The 15,454-nt window shown below is 51.6% G+C and overlaps 1 protein-coding gene across 1 annotated transcript; it reads right to left on the bottom strand.

Moving 5' to 3' along the window:
* Positions 1 to 355: 355 nt before the first annotated feature.
* Fam43b (family with sequence similarity 43 member B) lies at positions 356 to 2,688 on the bottom strand. The gene has a single exon (XM_057784727.1). The coding sequence runs from the start codon at positions 2,303 to 2,305 to the stop codon at positions 1,313 to 1,315; it is 993 nt and encodes a 330-aa protein (XP_057640710.1). The 5' UTR covers positions 2,306 to 2,688; the 3' UTR covers positions 356 to 1,312.
* Positions 2,689 to 15,454: the final 12,766 nt, after the last annotated feature.

Raw genomic sequence — 15,454 nt, 5'->3', positions numbered from 1 at the left:
ACACGCACACACCCCCAACTCTGCCAAATGCCCCAGAGAGACTTACATCTGAGTGCCTTGGTGTACAGACATCGTGGGAGGCAGAGACAGACAGATGGATAGACAGGGGCTGCTCCTCTGGGACTTGGCTCGTGCAGTTTTCAGACAAAGCATATGTTACTGTCTCCTCCCCTGACATTCCGGGAACAGCTTCCAGGCAGCAATCCCCACCCTGGAGGATCATGGGAGGTGGCTGCCGATGCTTAAAGGGGGCTATTATCTGGGCCCTTCTGTCCTTGGGGATCATGATGACAGCCTCACCCCAGCAGGCCTGGCAAACACAACACAGGAGGGGTGACAGAGCTGAAAAAGCAGATTTACTTTATTTACAACGATCAGTAGATGGCATAGATCTTTGGGTTTTGATTGCCTTATGGAGAGACCTGGGCAGGGACTCTCTTTCCCTCTTTGTTGTTTCCTTTCTCCCTCATCCTGCATAGTACAGCTGTGGTCAGGACCTGCTCGCCCTGAAAGCCTTGGCTTGTTTGGGGGCATGTGTCCTTACCTCCTTTGGAGGTTTCATCGTGGTCCAGGATTCAGGGTAGACCAGTTATCTGTTTGCAGTGAGGGGATGAGTGGAGCCCTGTAGGAATGCCAAGGCAGAGGCTTGGATAGCTGCCTAGTGCAGGGCTGTTAGACGGCCCCACTCTGTCCTTTGCACGTAGACAGGACCATCCTAGTCCCTCTCACAGGCAGAGCAGTGAAGTATCAGGAGCTTTCCATAGGGGAAAGTGTAGGACCAAGACTTCCTCCCTGTGTGTATGGCCCCAGGTGGGTGTCCTGGGTGGGGCTCTCAGTTCTCCCCACCCACTCACTCCCTTCTCTTCCTTACCTGAAATCTCTCCAGGGTGGTTCGCATCACAGGGAATAAGAGACCAAGGGCAGGGCCATTACTCCTACCCTAGACGGGGTCCTGGGTTCAAACCCACCCTCCAGGGTTTCTGCAAACATATTTCCCCGTTCTCCTGAGAGGCTGTTTTGGAAGAGAGCAAGTTGATCTGTGGACAGAGACCTGGCATAAGCGCGGGGACAATTCCACAGTGGAGGACCAGGGAAACTCCTAGTGTGGGGAGATGTGGACTCCCCTCCACCCCTAAAAATCAAGGGCATATCCGGCTTCACCCTGAGCTAGGATGAGGAGCAAGGCGACCACTATGGAGATCGCGAGGGAGGCAGGCCAGGGACCAGGGGGCGCGGAAGCGGGCAGGGCCGGGTTAGAGTCCTGGTTAGTCTGCTGGGCCGGGTCTAGGGCCCAAGTCCTAGCCCTGTGCTCTCAGCGCGCCTGGCCCGCCCGCTCCCTGGAGCCGGCCTTACACCGGCGGGGCTGCGCCGGTGGCGGAGGCGCCGAGGCACCCCGCAGGCTGCACGTCCTCAGCTCCCGGGCCAGGCTGAGCACCTCGGGCCGCTCGCGCTGCAGGGTTCCTCCCTCGCTGTCCCGGGAGTCCTCCTCCTCCGCATCCTCCTCCTCATCCTCCTCCTGGATGCTGCTGAGACGCGGAGCTCCGCGGCCGCGCTCGCCCGGCGGTGGCCGGTAGGCGCACTTGGCATTGAGCAGGCGGCGCAATGGGGCGCGGGGTACCGAGGCGGCGGCGCCCCCCGCGCGGAGATGCTGCTGGCGCACGTGGCGCGCGTCGCTCTGCCGCTGCAACCGCTTGAAGTCGCTGAAGGCCGCCAGCGCAGTCTGGCGAAGCAGGCGGGCCAGGGAGCGCGCCTTGTGAGCTCGCGCCAGCAGCACGGCGTGGCAGCGCAGCACCACGGCCTTGTGGCGCGCCTGGTGGCGATAGACCCAGGCGAAGACGCGCGGGTGGCGCCCGTCCGCCGCGCAGTAGGTGATGCGCGGCAGCAGGTAGGCATGCGTCGGCCTGCGACCTCCCGATCCCCCCGCGCCGCGCTCGCTCGGCTGCATGCGGATGCCGTGCGGGCCCAGCGTCAATTTCATCTTCGTGCCCCCTCCCGGCCCGCAGCGAGCCCAGATCCTGCCCACAGCGTCGTCGGTGCAGCCGTCGCCCTTGGCGTGCAGGGTGACGGCATTGCCCAGGTACCACACAGTGTAGGTGGGGTCCTCCTTGTTAAGCTCCACTTTCTGGCGCCGGCTGCGGAATACGCGGCCCAGACGCTCCAGGGGCCAGTCCGGTAGCAGGTCTGGGCAAGAGCGCAGGAAGCTGGAGAGCAGCGACGTGTAGGCGAGCCCGGGGCTTAGGCTCTTCGCCTTGCGCTTGGCCTCGTCCTCCACCAGCACGAATTTGTTCCGTCTCCAGGGCAGCATCGCGGCGGCGCAAAGGACTGGGAGCGAGGGGAGCTCACCCTCGTCCTGGGTCGGCCAAAGGCTCTCAGAAGCCCACCGCCCAGGACTCGCGACAAGCTGGGCGGAGGCCGGAGACAGTCGTTGCGTGATGCCCAGTGTCCCGCAGGGCTGGCTTCGCAGATGCCCGGTGCCCAGCCGTTCTGGCCGCGGAGATGCCCGTGCGGCGGCTGATCGGCCCGGAACAGCTTCCCCAGGGAATGACTCCAGCCGTCTGGGAAGCAAGGAGGGTCAGGGCTCTGGAGTAATGGATGTCCCCTAGGTCCGAATATGGGGAGGATTGCCACTGTCCCTGCCGCCTATTTGGCGGCAGGGACGTCTCTGGAGCAGGGTTTGGTGGCAGCTGGATGAGGTGGACCGAGAGCACGGCTGCGGTGGGAACTCCTTCAGGCGTAGCGGCTCCACCTCCCCGGACTGCCTACATCACCGGGCGGGACCGCTAGCTCTCTTGTCCCCTCCCTTCCCCCCCCCCCCCCCCCCGCACGCAGACTCGAGCTTCCCAAGACCCAGCACGGATGCGCTGGAACTGTTTTAAGCTTTATCTTTGGAAGGATGAAGAGTAGAAAGGGGCGGCTGAGGAGTGGGAATCCCCCAAAACATTGCAGAGGGATTTACAGATGCAAATTTCTCCAACCTCACTCGTGGGCTCCAGGCTCCCAGGGAGAGCCCCTCCTCTTTCTAGGATTCCTGCCTGCTGCCCCTCACCCACAGAGCGTCCCTACCCCCCATCTCTGAGAACGAAGATTTGGAGTGGGTTCCTGCTGGGGCCGGCCTGGTGCCCTTTGCCTCTTCCCTACACAGCACAAAGCCAGCTGAGGTGGCCGAGCAGTGCAGTGGAAAAGTACTGTCATTTGGTGAAGCTTTCTCCAGGTTCCTCCAAGGTCGTGGGCCAGGCCGCTTCCCCTGAGCTGCGGGACTGGTCATACCACAACACCAGCGGCTGGTGGTCAGGACAGAAGCGAGAAGATTTTTGGGGGTGGGGAGGGGTTTTTAGAGCAAACCTGAGTTTGTGGGAATTGCAGCAGAAAAGCTCTTCCCTTGATCAAAGTGCAGCCTCCGGCTCTCTGAAGATTAGACAGATTAATGCCTTATCTGCAGAGATGCCTTCTGAGTTCCCAGGTGGTTAGCATTCTCTATCTCTTTAACTCCTCTTAACTCCTCTACACAGACAGTCCAGGGTCACCGAACTGGAAGGAGATAGGTTCAATCAGACCCCAGTGACCCCAGAGGTGACCCTCCACCTAACTCCTTCCCTATAACCTTTGTCCCTCTGCTGCGTGGAGTCCAGGCACTCTGCTCCATCCCCTGGGGGAGAGACTGGTTCTTAGCTGGGGAGGTGATCTAGTGTATTGAAAAACAGTCCTACAATAAGACAGATATTCCCTTTATCTGGGTTAAGCCACAGGTTCCCAGAATTCCTGGACTGCTCTCATGTGTCCTCAAGAGCCTATGAACTTAAGGACAGGACTGCTAACACAAGCTTTTCCACTGGGTCCTGTGGACCCTCTGGGTCAGGAATGAGCAAGCTCTGAACTCTGATCCTGGCTGAGTTCAAAACCAAGCTCTCTCTCTTCTCTCTTCTCTCTCTTCTCTCTCCTCTCTCTCTCTCTCTCTCTCTCTCTCTCTCTCTCTCTCTCTCTCTCTCTCTCTCTCTCTCTGTGTGTGTGTGTGTGTGTGTGTGTGTGAGAGAGAGAGAGAGAGAGAGAGAGAGAGAGAGAGAGAGAGAGAGCGCAGGGCCGGACACATGTAATCCCAGCACCTGGGAGGCAGAGGCAGGCCGACCCCTGAGTTCAAGGCCAGCCTAATCTGTGTAGTGAGGTACTGCTTCAGAAAGGTGGAGGGGAGGAAGGAGTGGGGAGGGAAGAAGAAGAAAAAAATGCCCCACCTATCCTCCGCCTTTTATCAGGCAGCTTCTGCTATCAGAGAATTTAAGACAGGCTGAACCTGGAGTGCTTCCATTCCTTTCCAGTCTGGCTCACCTTCCTTCATGCTCAGGGTGTGCCTTCCGTTCCCAACCTTTAAAAAATATTCTAGACTGTGCCCATCTGGGACCCTACGAAAACACAGCAAATGCAATACTGAAAAAAAATTAAAATATTTTAATTATGTATATTCGTGTGTGTGTCTGTGCGCGTGTGTCCGCGTGCGTACGCCCTTGGATGCAGTGCTCTTGGATGCAGAGGAGGACCTTGGGTCCCCTGGAGCTTGAGTTACAGTGACCCAAGGTTGGAGCTGGGAGCTAGATCCGGCTCTATCACAAGAGCAGTGCGTGCTCTTAACCACTAAGCCGTCTTTCCGTCTACCAAGTAACACTTGGCATCGCCAATTATTCTATTAATTCTTGCTAATCCCGTACATATGGACAGCAACTCAACCAGCCTCCTGGTTTCCCTACTCTGTCCCTGTCCTCCCAGGCTTCTCCTTAGTCCCTTACAATGCCTGGACTCTCCCTACTCTGTCTCTGTCTCACCAGAGTCCTCCTTAGATTCCTTACAATGCCTGGATTCTCCTTACTTGGTCCCTCTCTCCCCAGGTTCCTCCTTAGAATCTTGAATGTCTTGCGGTCCGCCCTCTAAGCTCATGGCTTTGGATGCAACCTCAGGCCCATTCACATACGAGGAAAAGCCTTTAAGGAAAACAAAACTTGGGGCTTCCAGAAGCTTCTGTTTCAGAGAAGAGCTCCCGCCTTCCTCATCACTACTACTTCAGTGACAGGAGTACAGTTGGCCCTGTTCTGCTTGCCTTTTATACTTCTCGTGTGTGTGTGTGTGTGTCTGTGTGTGTGCTCCTTTATTTCTTTTAAAAGTCAAATTGCTGGTATATAAGCGGCGTAATAATAATAATAATGTTTCTCTCAACCCACCCTTAGTCTCAATTCCAAAGTCAGCCACTTTCACACATTTCACGTCATTTTGTTATCCATGTTCATATTTCTTGCACACACATGCACACACACAGAGGGGAGGGTGGAGCCAGAGAGAGTCTAGATATTAGGTGTCCTTCCACCTTGTTTCTTTGAACCTGGAGCTAGGTAGGCAGCAAAAGTCCCAGTGATCCTTCCATCCCTACCCACTATAGCTTGTGTGTTTATAGATATCTACTCAGCCAGGCCCAGCTCTTTTTATTTTATGGGTTCTAGGATCTGAACTCAGACCCCCATGCTTATACTACGTAAGCATTCTTACTCATTAATCCATCTTCCTGGGCCAGCCCAAGCCTCCTGTCTGTGCCAGCTAGTTTAATGTCTACTTGACACAGCTAGCGCCATTGGAGAAGAGGGAGCCTCAATTGAGAAAAGGCTTCCATGAGATCAGGCTACAGGCAAGCCTATAGGGCATTTTCTTAATTAGTGATTGTTAGAGGAGAGCCTGGCCTATTGTGGGTGGTGTCATCTCTGGCAGGTGGTCTTGGGTTCTATAAGAAAGCAGTCTGAGCAAGAGGTGGGGACCAAGCCTGTAATGGGAACCCCTCCCACCCATGGTCTCTGCATCAACTCCTTCCTCCAGGTTCCTGCCCTGTTTGAGTTCCTGTCCTGACTGCCTTCAGTGATGAACTATGGATGCAGAAGGGTAAACCTAGTAAATCCTTTCTTCCCCATCTTGCTTTTGGTTGTGGTGTTTCATCATAGCAATAATAACCCAAACTAATACAGGGTCTCACTATGTAGTCTTGCTGACCTAGACATCTCTATGTAGATCAGGCTGGCCTTGAACTCACGGAGATCTACTTGCCCCTGAAAAGCTGGTTTTATAGGCATGTATCATCATGCCTTGCTACTACTTCTTCTTCTTCTTCTTCTTCTTCTTCTTCTTCTTCTTCTTCTTCTTCTTCTTCTTCTTCTTCTTCTTCTTCTTCTTCTTCTTCTTCTTCCTCCTCCTCCTCCTCCTCCTCCTCCTCCTCCTCCTCCTCCTCCTCCTCCTCCTCCTTCTTTGACAAGGTTTCTCTGTGTAACAGTCCTGGCTGTCCTGGAACTAGCTCTGTAGATCCGGCCAGCCTCAAACTCACAGAGATCCACCTGCCTCTGCCTCCCAAGTTCTGGGATAAAAGGCATGTGCCACCACTGCCCAGTGCAGCTTCTATTTCTAAGTAACATTTCTAAGTAACTTAGACTATTTTAAGATCATTATTTATCATTTCCCTATTGGTACGATATTGTCTTTACCTCTCTCTCTTCATGCATGTGTCCCAACACAGATGAGTGAGCATGTGTGTAGAGGCCAAAGGACAACCCTTTTCAGGAACTTTCCATCTTATTTATTAATTAATTTACTTAGACAGGTTCTCACTATTAGGACCAGGTTGACCTAGAACTCATAGCGATCCTCCTGCCTCTGCCTCCCAAGTTCGGATTAAAGCCAACATGCCTAGTTTGTGTTTATTTATTTTTATTTTATTTTATTTTTTTGGTTTTTCGAGACAGGGTTTCTCTGTAGCTTTGGAGCCTATCCTGGAACTAGCTCTTGTAGACCTGGCTGGCCTCGAACTCACAAAGATCCTCCTGCCTCTGCCTCCCGAGTGCTGGGATCCTCCTGCCTCTGCCTCCCGAGTGCTCGTTTGTGTTTATTTTTGAGACAGGGGTCTCTGGAACTCACTCTGCGCTGGTTGGACAGTGAGCCTCAGGGGTCCTTCTGTCTTCACATCCCTTCCCCCTTGCTTGGATCGTAAGCAATCGCCACAGAGCCTGACTCTTTTATGTTGTTCTAGGGATGGAAGTGAGTTCTCCTAGGGGTTGCTGTGAAAGCATTTAACAGACTAAGCTATCTCTTCAGCCCCTGTCCTACACTGGTTAGAACATCTTGCTGTGTTGTATGTACCAGTAGTTAGTCTTTAATGGTTACTAGGTAAATAATGTTCAAAACTGAGTCCCCGCTGGGCGGTGGTGGCGCACGCCTTTAATACCAGCACTCGGGAGGCAGAGGCAGGCGGATCTCTGTGAGTTCGAGACCAGCCTGGGCTACAAGAGCTAGTTCTAGGACAGGCTCCAAAATCACAGAGAAACCCTGTCTCAAAAAACCAAAAAAAAAACAAAAAACAAAAAAAAAACCGAGTCCCCACGTATGCAGTGATGCTTTCTCCCTTGTTGGACAACTTTGTGACTTTGTTTTTTGAGACAGGGTTTCTTTGTGTAACAACTGTGGTTGTCTTGGAACTCTGCTTCTTTTTCTCGCATTGGGTTTTCCTGGGTTTCTTTTCTGTATTCTTGTATATTTAAAGACAAGTCAAACAACTACAAATTCTTTTTCTAAAATTCCTAGTGACCACTATAGTCCAGATCTGTGCAAGAGACAGGAGAGCTGACTAGAAAGGTCTGGTTGGTGTCCCTAGAGGGCACCATGACAGCCTCTTGCTTTAGGGATGCTGTGGTTGAGCCTGAGGGTGTTGACATGGCCGGGAGTCCCGCACCCCCTTCCCCCCCACATTCTAGGCTGTGCCTGGGTTTTGCAGCCTAAAGTCCCTTTGGGTGGGTCCTGTATAGTCCAGCTCAGGGCCTGGTCTGGAGTTTCCAGGCCACAGGCTCTGCATTGAGGGTAGGGCATTTGGGGCTCCCCCTCCTGGTTGTTGGTGGATCATCTTTTTACCACCTGATGACTGATTGGAATTCTTGCTCTGCTGAGCTGATTGGTCCCAATCCTTCCTTCTCCCTAAATGGTCTGAGTCCCACTCTGCGACCACCATCTCTTTCCTCCTTGGCAGTGTCTGCCTCTTCTCTTCCTTTATTGCTGTGGACCGAGGCTCGGCAGGAATGGCGAGCAGAGGCTCGGCAGTAATAGAGAACAGAGGCTCGGCAGGAATGGCGAGCGTCTCAAGTTGCCTTCCTTAGTGATTTTCTGGGGCCTTCTAATTCTGTGCTCAGAATTCATGCAGTGACTGGGTGTGGTAGCATCTTGTCTAAAGTCCAGGTTACTCAGGAGGCTGAGGCAGGAGGATTATTTGATCCTGGAGTTAGAGGCTAACTTGTGTTACATAGCAAGATCTGAAAAAAAGGGGGGAGGATTCATTATTATCCATTCTGGAGCTGTAAATGTGCCCTGAAGCTCAGTCATGGTGGCTTACACCTGTAATCCCAGGCACTGGGAAAACAGAGGCAAGAGGATCACCAACCTGGAGCCAGGTGTTGGAGTGATGGCACACACCTTTAATCCCAGCACTATAGAGGCACAAGCAAGTGGATCTCTGTGAGTTCGAGGCCAGTCTGGTCTACAGAGTGAGTTCCAGGACAGTCAGGTTTCCAGAGAAACCCTGTCTGGAAAAATCAAAACAAAAAAACAAAAACAAAACAAAACAACTTGGTGCTTATCCACTCAGTAATCCAAATGTATTTGTCTATGATATTCAGCCATGTTTCTTTTGCCAAATGAAAAGGCTAGAATAAGTACCTTATTCTCCCTGGTGTGGACATTGTGCCTTCATAGGAATTGTTTTTTATCAAGTGAGTGCTGGCTTCAAAACTAGACCCGTGGTTTGAGCACACAGAGTTGAGAAGACGCACCTGCTGTGGCTGGCCTCCGGGAAGGCATCTAGGGTGGCTCACCTCTGGGTGTCCATGTCTGCGTGGAGTCCCTCCCCTTGTGGACTGCGGTGGCCAAGTCACGGGTGAGATTCAGTACAGAGTGGCATAAAGTGGCGCTGAGTTCTGGGGCCAGGCTGAAGGCCGTTGAAGATTTCTGCCTATTTTCTCTTGAGTCACTCGCTGTGGCGGAACCGGCTGTCATGTCAGGAGGACCCCACAGCAGCCTTGTGAGAGGCCCGAGGCCAGGGGTGGAGGCATTCCACTGACAGCTGGCGCCTTTCCCCACCTCCGTGAGTGAGCTGACTTGGAAGTGGGCCCCCTATTCTCAGTCTAGTTATCAATGAGTGCAGCCTCCGCCAGCACCCAGCCCTCAGCCCCCTGAGAACCTGAGTCAGCCATGCAGTGAACCTGCTCCCGATTGACCCCACACTGTGAGGTCATAGATGCTATTACTGTCTTAAACTTTGAGATCTCTGTCTCTCAGGGGAACATTTAATTAGTACCACCCTAACCCTTCACCTGCAAAGCTCTGTGTGATCCCCACCCTCCCCCATTCCCCTGTAATCACCCCCAAAAACACCTTTTTGCTCTTCTTGCCCCTGGTCCTTTGCACCTGCTCTTGCAGTCTAGGTATTTTTTTCAGGGCAATGTTTCTGGGCAACAGTTCCCTGAATTCTCTCAACTCTCCTTGGTCTTGTTCCTCAAAGTTGCTTTCAAAGTGTTGGTCAGAATTACATTGAACTAATCACTTATGTAACCAATCACTTATTCAGTTACATCCCCCTATTCATAAATAAGCCCCTATTCACTCTGAGGGCAGGAACTCCTGTCTGAGGTAGGGTCACTCCACAGTGCCCTAGACAGGGACTGGCACATTGCAGACTCCCCTTCCAACAGTTTCATTCTTTTTTTTTTTTTTTGGTTTTTCGAGACAGGGTTTCTCTGTCGTTTTGGAGCCTGTTCTGGAACTAGCTCTTGTAGACCAGGCTGATCTCGAACTCACAGAGATCCGCCTGCCTCTGCCTCCCAAGTGCTGGGATGTAAGGCGTGTGCCACCACCACCCGGCAACAGTTTCATTCCATAGCTTAGATTATAGACTGGAACTCCTGTCTCAGTTTCTGGAGCACTGGATGGCAGGCGTGCACCTCCATGCTTCTCTCGGGGTAGTTTCTCAAGAGTTCCCTGGACAACATGACACTCATAATGTCTTGAAAATGCTCTGAACAGCACCTGGCACATTGTCGCTTTTCAAAAGTGCCATAGAGAGTATCTAACACATAGTGGGTCCTCAAAAGTACCACGGGCAGTTTCTGACACATAGTAAATTCTTAAAAGTACCATGGACAGTTTCTGACACATAGTAGGTCCTCAAAATCACCATGGACAGTTTCTGGCACATAGTAGGTTCTCAAAAGGTTTCTGAGAGCTGCATACGAACCATCTTCCTGTTGTGTGACTCGGGTCCCATCTTCTCCACTGCCAGAACAGCAGCCGAGAGCAAACTCCTGGCTGATGGCAGGTCAGTACATTAAAGGACAGTACATACGCTTTTATTGGAGAAGAGCCTCACTTCCGACAGTGACTCACTGTGTGACCTTGGGTGGCTTGTCTTTCCTGTCTGAGAAAGGCAGATAGCGGTTGGTACAATGCTTCTGCTGAAGGCTGGGAACTGTTTTATTTAGAGATTTTGGCATGTGTTCAGTGCTCTTAAAGCGTGGTTTTCTTACTATCCAGGTGGCTGTAAGTGATTAGAGCCTCAGAATCGAAATGAACTGTAGTTTACAGAGGGGCTATAGAGAAGCTGTAAGGGAGAGATAATGCTTTTGGTGCCGGATTTGTAGACATCCGTGCATGAATATTCTTTCTGCTGCTTTGTTTTGAGATGGGGTCTCCCTATATAATGCAGGCTGGCCTTGAATTTGCCGTCCTCCTGCCTCAGCTTCCCAGGGTTAGAATTACAGGTACATTCCATTATACCTGACATGGGTTCATATTCCTCTCTCTGTCTCTGTCTCCCTGTCTCTCTCTCTGTTATCTTCTTGTGTGTGCACATATATGCGTGTGCAGACTTGTGCGTGCTCATCTGGAGGTTAGAGGTTGAGAATGGATGGCCTCCTCTGTTGCTCTCCACATTACCTCTTGAGACAGGGTCTCTCACTAACCTGGAGTTCTCCTACCAGCTAGACTCAGTTGCTTAGTAAATGCCCGAGGATGGGCCTGACCCACCTGAGGGCACCCAGAACCATGATTACAGGCAATGCACCCCTGTGCCTGGAGAGGCATGGGATGTGGCCCCGCTGGGATTCAAACTCAGGTCCTCAAGCTTGCCCAGCAAGTACCTTGCCCACTGAGGGAGGGAGGGAGAGAGCGAGCACAATAACTTGGATGTCATAGGCTAGGCTTTTTTTTTTTTTTTTTTTGGTTTTTCGAGACAGGGTTTCTCTGTGGTTTTGGAGCCTGTCCTGGAACTAGCTCTTGTAGACCAGGCTGGTCTCAAACTCACAGAGATTCGCCTGCCTCTGCCTCCCAAGTGCTGGGATTAAAGGCATGCACCACCACCGCCTAGGCTTTTGAAACCTTAAAGCCCACCCCAATGGCATACCTCCTCCAACAAGGCCACACCCCTTAGTCCTTCTCAAGCTGCTCCACCAACTGCGGATCAAGCATTCAGATATATGCACCTGTAGGGCCCATTCTCATTCAAACCACCACATATAGACAAGGGAGTTAAGACTCAGAGAGGTGTAGTGATTTGCCTGTGGTCACAGAGGTAGCGAGTGGCAGGGCAGTAACTGAACCCAGGTGGGACATGCTTCTAACCTTCGACAAAGTTATGTATGTATATTTATGACTAAGAAAATAAAGAGAATGGCAATGGGGAGATGGAGATGGCTTAAGGTCCCTGCTGTGTAGATGTGAGGTCTTGAGTTTGATCCCCAGAACTTATGTAAAAGCCAGACATATGGCGAATATCTATAACCCCAGAGCTGGGGGAATAGAGACAGGTGGATCCCTGGAATCCATTGACCCTGTCTCAAAAATTAAGATGAAGCTGAGCATGGTGGTGTACCCCTTTAATCCCAGCACTTGGGAGACAGAGCTAAGTAGATCTCTGTGAGTTTGAGGCCAACCTACATAAGTGAGTTCCAGGACAGCCAGAACTACATAGTGAGATCTTGCCTTGAATCCCCACCCTGCTCCCCCAAAATGGTGAAAAGCAGTTGACATCAATATTGATCATTTCCTTCCACACGCAGGTGTATATATGAGCACTTATATGCTTACTTACCCATATGGAAAAGTACACAGCAATGCACACACACACACACACACACACAAAGTAAATCAGTACAATGAAAATAAGGAGAGGGCTAGAGATGTGTCTCTCTTGGCAGAGCTCTTCTTCATGCATGAAGCCCAGGGTTTGATCCTCAACACCACATAAACCCAGCATGAATGTGTTCATATCTATAAGGCTAGCACTCAGGAGGTGGGAGCAGGAAGATCAGAAATTCAAGGTCACCTCTGGCGACATAGGCAGTTTGAGGTCAGCTTAGCTACAGGAGACCCTGTCTCGGGGAGGTTAAGGAAAGGGGGAGTGTGACAGAACTCCTAACTGAAGGGTTAGGATGTAAAGGAACCTTTGGATTCACGAGATGCTCAGCTACCCAGTGGAATGAATGTAAATGAGAGACAGAGCTGATGGGTGAAATGCTACCCGCATCGCACCTGTACCCCTGAGATAAGACCTTGGTCCATCCATCAAATTACTGTCCAGTTTAAACAAAATCATGTTTGCATAGCAGAGAACAGAGCTGTGTCAACAGAGGCTGGGATTTGGATACAGGCTCATCTCAGGAATGCAGATGCCTGCAGCCGGGAGGCCCTGAGTCAAAGCAGATGGGATCTCAGACAGGCCGAAGAGGCAGCTTTAGAGTTCCCACCCTCTTGCACCAAAACTGATACTGGCACAAACCCCCCCCGCCCCCGCCCCCAACGGGAGCCCCTCATCTAAGCACATCTGGCCACTGTTCTTACAGTCATCAAATGGTTTCGGAGTGTGTGCTGTGTGCCAGATGTTATATGGGAAGCATGGTGGTGCTAAGCGGAGCAAGACACTGGGAGTCCCGCCTCTGAAGGCTCTTTATAGTCTTGTTTGGGAAAGGGATGCGTGTTGGAGGAATATAGGCATGAAACAGATTGTGCGAACGATGATTCTGATATTCAGTGCGAAGGGTATTGAGGGGTCGATCCTCAGCTAATCACAGGGTGGCAGACTCCCACCCCATCTGAAGAAGTAATTTCCTTTGTAGCTGAGAGTGTTGCCAAGGGAGAGGCTATGTAAAAGGGGGAGGGGGAGGATGCTGGGGTGTAGCTCAGTTGGTCGAGTGCTTGCCCCAGCATACACAGGGCCCTGGGTTTGATTCCCAGTACTAGATGCAAGGGTACACACTTGTGATTTGACCTTTTGGGATTTTGAAGACAGGGAGGTGAGTAGTTCAAGTTGACCACAGAGGCAGTTCAAGGCCAGGTGGCACACGCCTTTAATCCCAGCACTTGGGAGGCAGAGGCAGGTAGATCTCTGTGAGTTCAAGTCCAGCGTGGTCTACAGAGTTAGTTCTAGAACAGCCAAGGCTACACAGAGAAACCCTGTCTTAAAAACCAAAAAACTAAAACAAACAGAGGCTTTGTCTCAAAGGACAAAACAAGACACACACACACACACACACACACACATTTCTTGTTAGGGGACACTTGAATATCCTCATGACATGGAGGTCAAATTATCTGAAAAGCCAGAGTGAAGCTGCAAAGCACTTTAGGTTTTACCTAAGGTATCTGTTATGGGGGCTGTCAAGATTGCAGCTCCCTGATCCCAATGTCTACACTGGTACATTCTCATCTTCTCTCCCTACCACAGACACACACACAGACACACACACACACACACACACCCCAAATAAAATTAATAAATGCCCAGGTTTGATTGTGCATGCCTTTGATCCCAGTGCTTGGAAGGCAAAGGCAGGTTGGTCTCTATAGGTTCAAGACCAGGCTGATCTACATAGTGGTTCCCAGGAAAACTGGGGCTATATAGTTTGAGCAGAGACAGGTAGGTCCCTGGGGCTGGCTGACCAGTCAGCCTGCATTACTAGTCTGGCTCAAGAGTGGTGAGAGACCCTGATTCAAAAACAACAATAACAGATAGCAACAAAAGAAAGAGGCGGGGTGGTGGCGCACACCTTTAATCCCAGCACTCAGGAGGCAGAGGCAGGTAGATCTCTGAGCTCCAGGCCAGCCAGGGCTACACAGAGAAACCCTGTCTCAAAAAAAAAACAAAAAGCAAAACAAATGAACAAAAGAACGTGAATGACACCTGACACCTGAGGTTGTCCTGACCGCTATATGCACACACACTCAAGTCCTCATTTACCGACACACTCACATGCACACACACTCCCATCCCACTGCCGCATAAGAATTCTGATGCATTCTGCTGACTGCCCAGGGCCAGCTCGCCTCTGGAGTGGGAGAAGCCTGCCCCAAGTCAAGGGTCCTGGTCATGTGAGGTGTTTGGAGGCTGGGCAGGAAGGACATTCACTGCTTTCTGCAGCGGTGTCTCTGTTGAGTGGCTCCTGTCCCCATTTTCCAGTCATTAGCTCTGTGGGAGACAGTGTTCCCAGGGTTGCTCAAAATCCCTTCTCCACCTCTGGACCTGCCCTTCCCTTCACTGGCTTAACCACTCACAGTGCCCTCTTGCAGTGGTTCATCTACCACCTCTGTGAACCCCAGTCCTGTGTCATCATCATCACCCACCGTTTCAACCCCCCAAGAGTGGTCTTGGAGCATCCTAGCCTCCCGTTCCCATGAGGAGCCTCCCTTCTTCCTCACAGCCACACTCCTTCTTTGGCGTTGAGTGGTAACCACTTCAAAATACCACCTTAAATCACCTTGCGGCATAAGAACTTCCCTTCTGTCTCATCTCCAGCAAGACCTTAAATTCACCATCCTTTCCTTTCTCCTTTTAAAGTTACTAGTGTGAGTCGAAGGACAGCTCTCTCCTCCCACTGTGAGACCCTGGTTTTGAATTCGGGTTGTCAGGTTTGTATAACGAGCGCCCTTATCCTCCGAGCCAGCTCGCAGTCCCACGCTGTCCTGCTGACCTCCGGTGTTCTCTGTTTATCACCTTCTCAGCCGACCTGCTGTCCCTTGCACACCTCCGTACTCACACCCCATTGTTGTCCCAAATGGCCATGAACTCGGTGGCTTAAACCACTTTTTCTTGCAGTCATAGCAACCAGAAGTCCAGAAAAGGTCCTACTGTGCGACCATGAAGCTGCCAGTGGACTCGGTTCCTTCTGGAAGCATCTATTTCCCTGCCCTTTCCAGCTTCTAGGACCATTATATTGATCTTGCTGCCTGTATCCGAGGTTACAAGCACACATATACCGAGGCCAGAGGCCAGATGCCTTTGGGTGTCTTTCTATTGTTGTTGTGCCCTTGTGGTTTTTGCTGTTTGTTTTTGAGACACAGTCTCACCTTGTAGCCCTGACTTCCCTGGAACTCACCATGTAGACTGGGCTGGCCTCCAACTCAGAGA

This window comes from Chionomys nivalis, chromosome 11 (genome assembly GCF_950005125.1).
Source record: "Chionomys nivalis chromosome 11, mChiNiv1.1, whole genome shotgun sequence".
Lineage (NCBI taxonomy): Eukaryota > Metazoa > Chordata > Mammalia > Rodentia > Cricetidae > Chionomys > Chionomys nivalis.
Note: the sequence above shows the minus strand (reverse complement) of the source record. Positions and strands in the feature narration are given on the sequence as shown.

Excerpts from the sequence above, each read along its gene's own strand:
- Fam43b (XM_057784727.1), bottom strand. The coding sequence starts at position 2,305 with ATGCTGCCCTGGAGACGGAACAAATTCGTGCTGGTGGAGGACGAGGCC.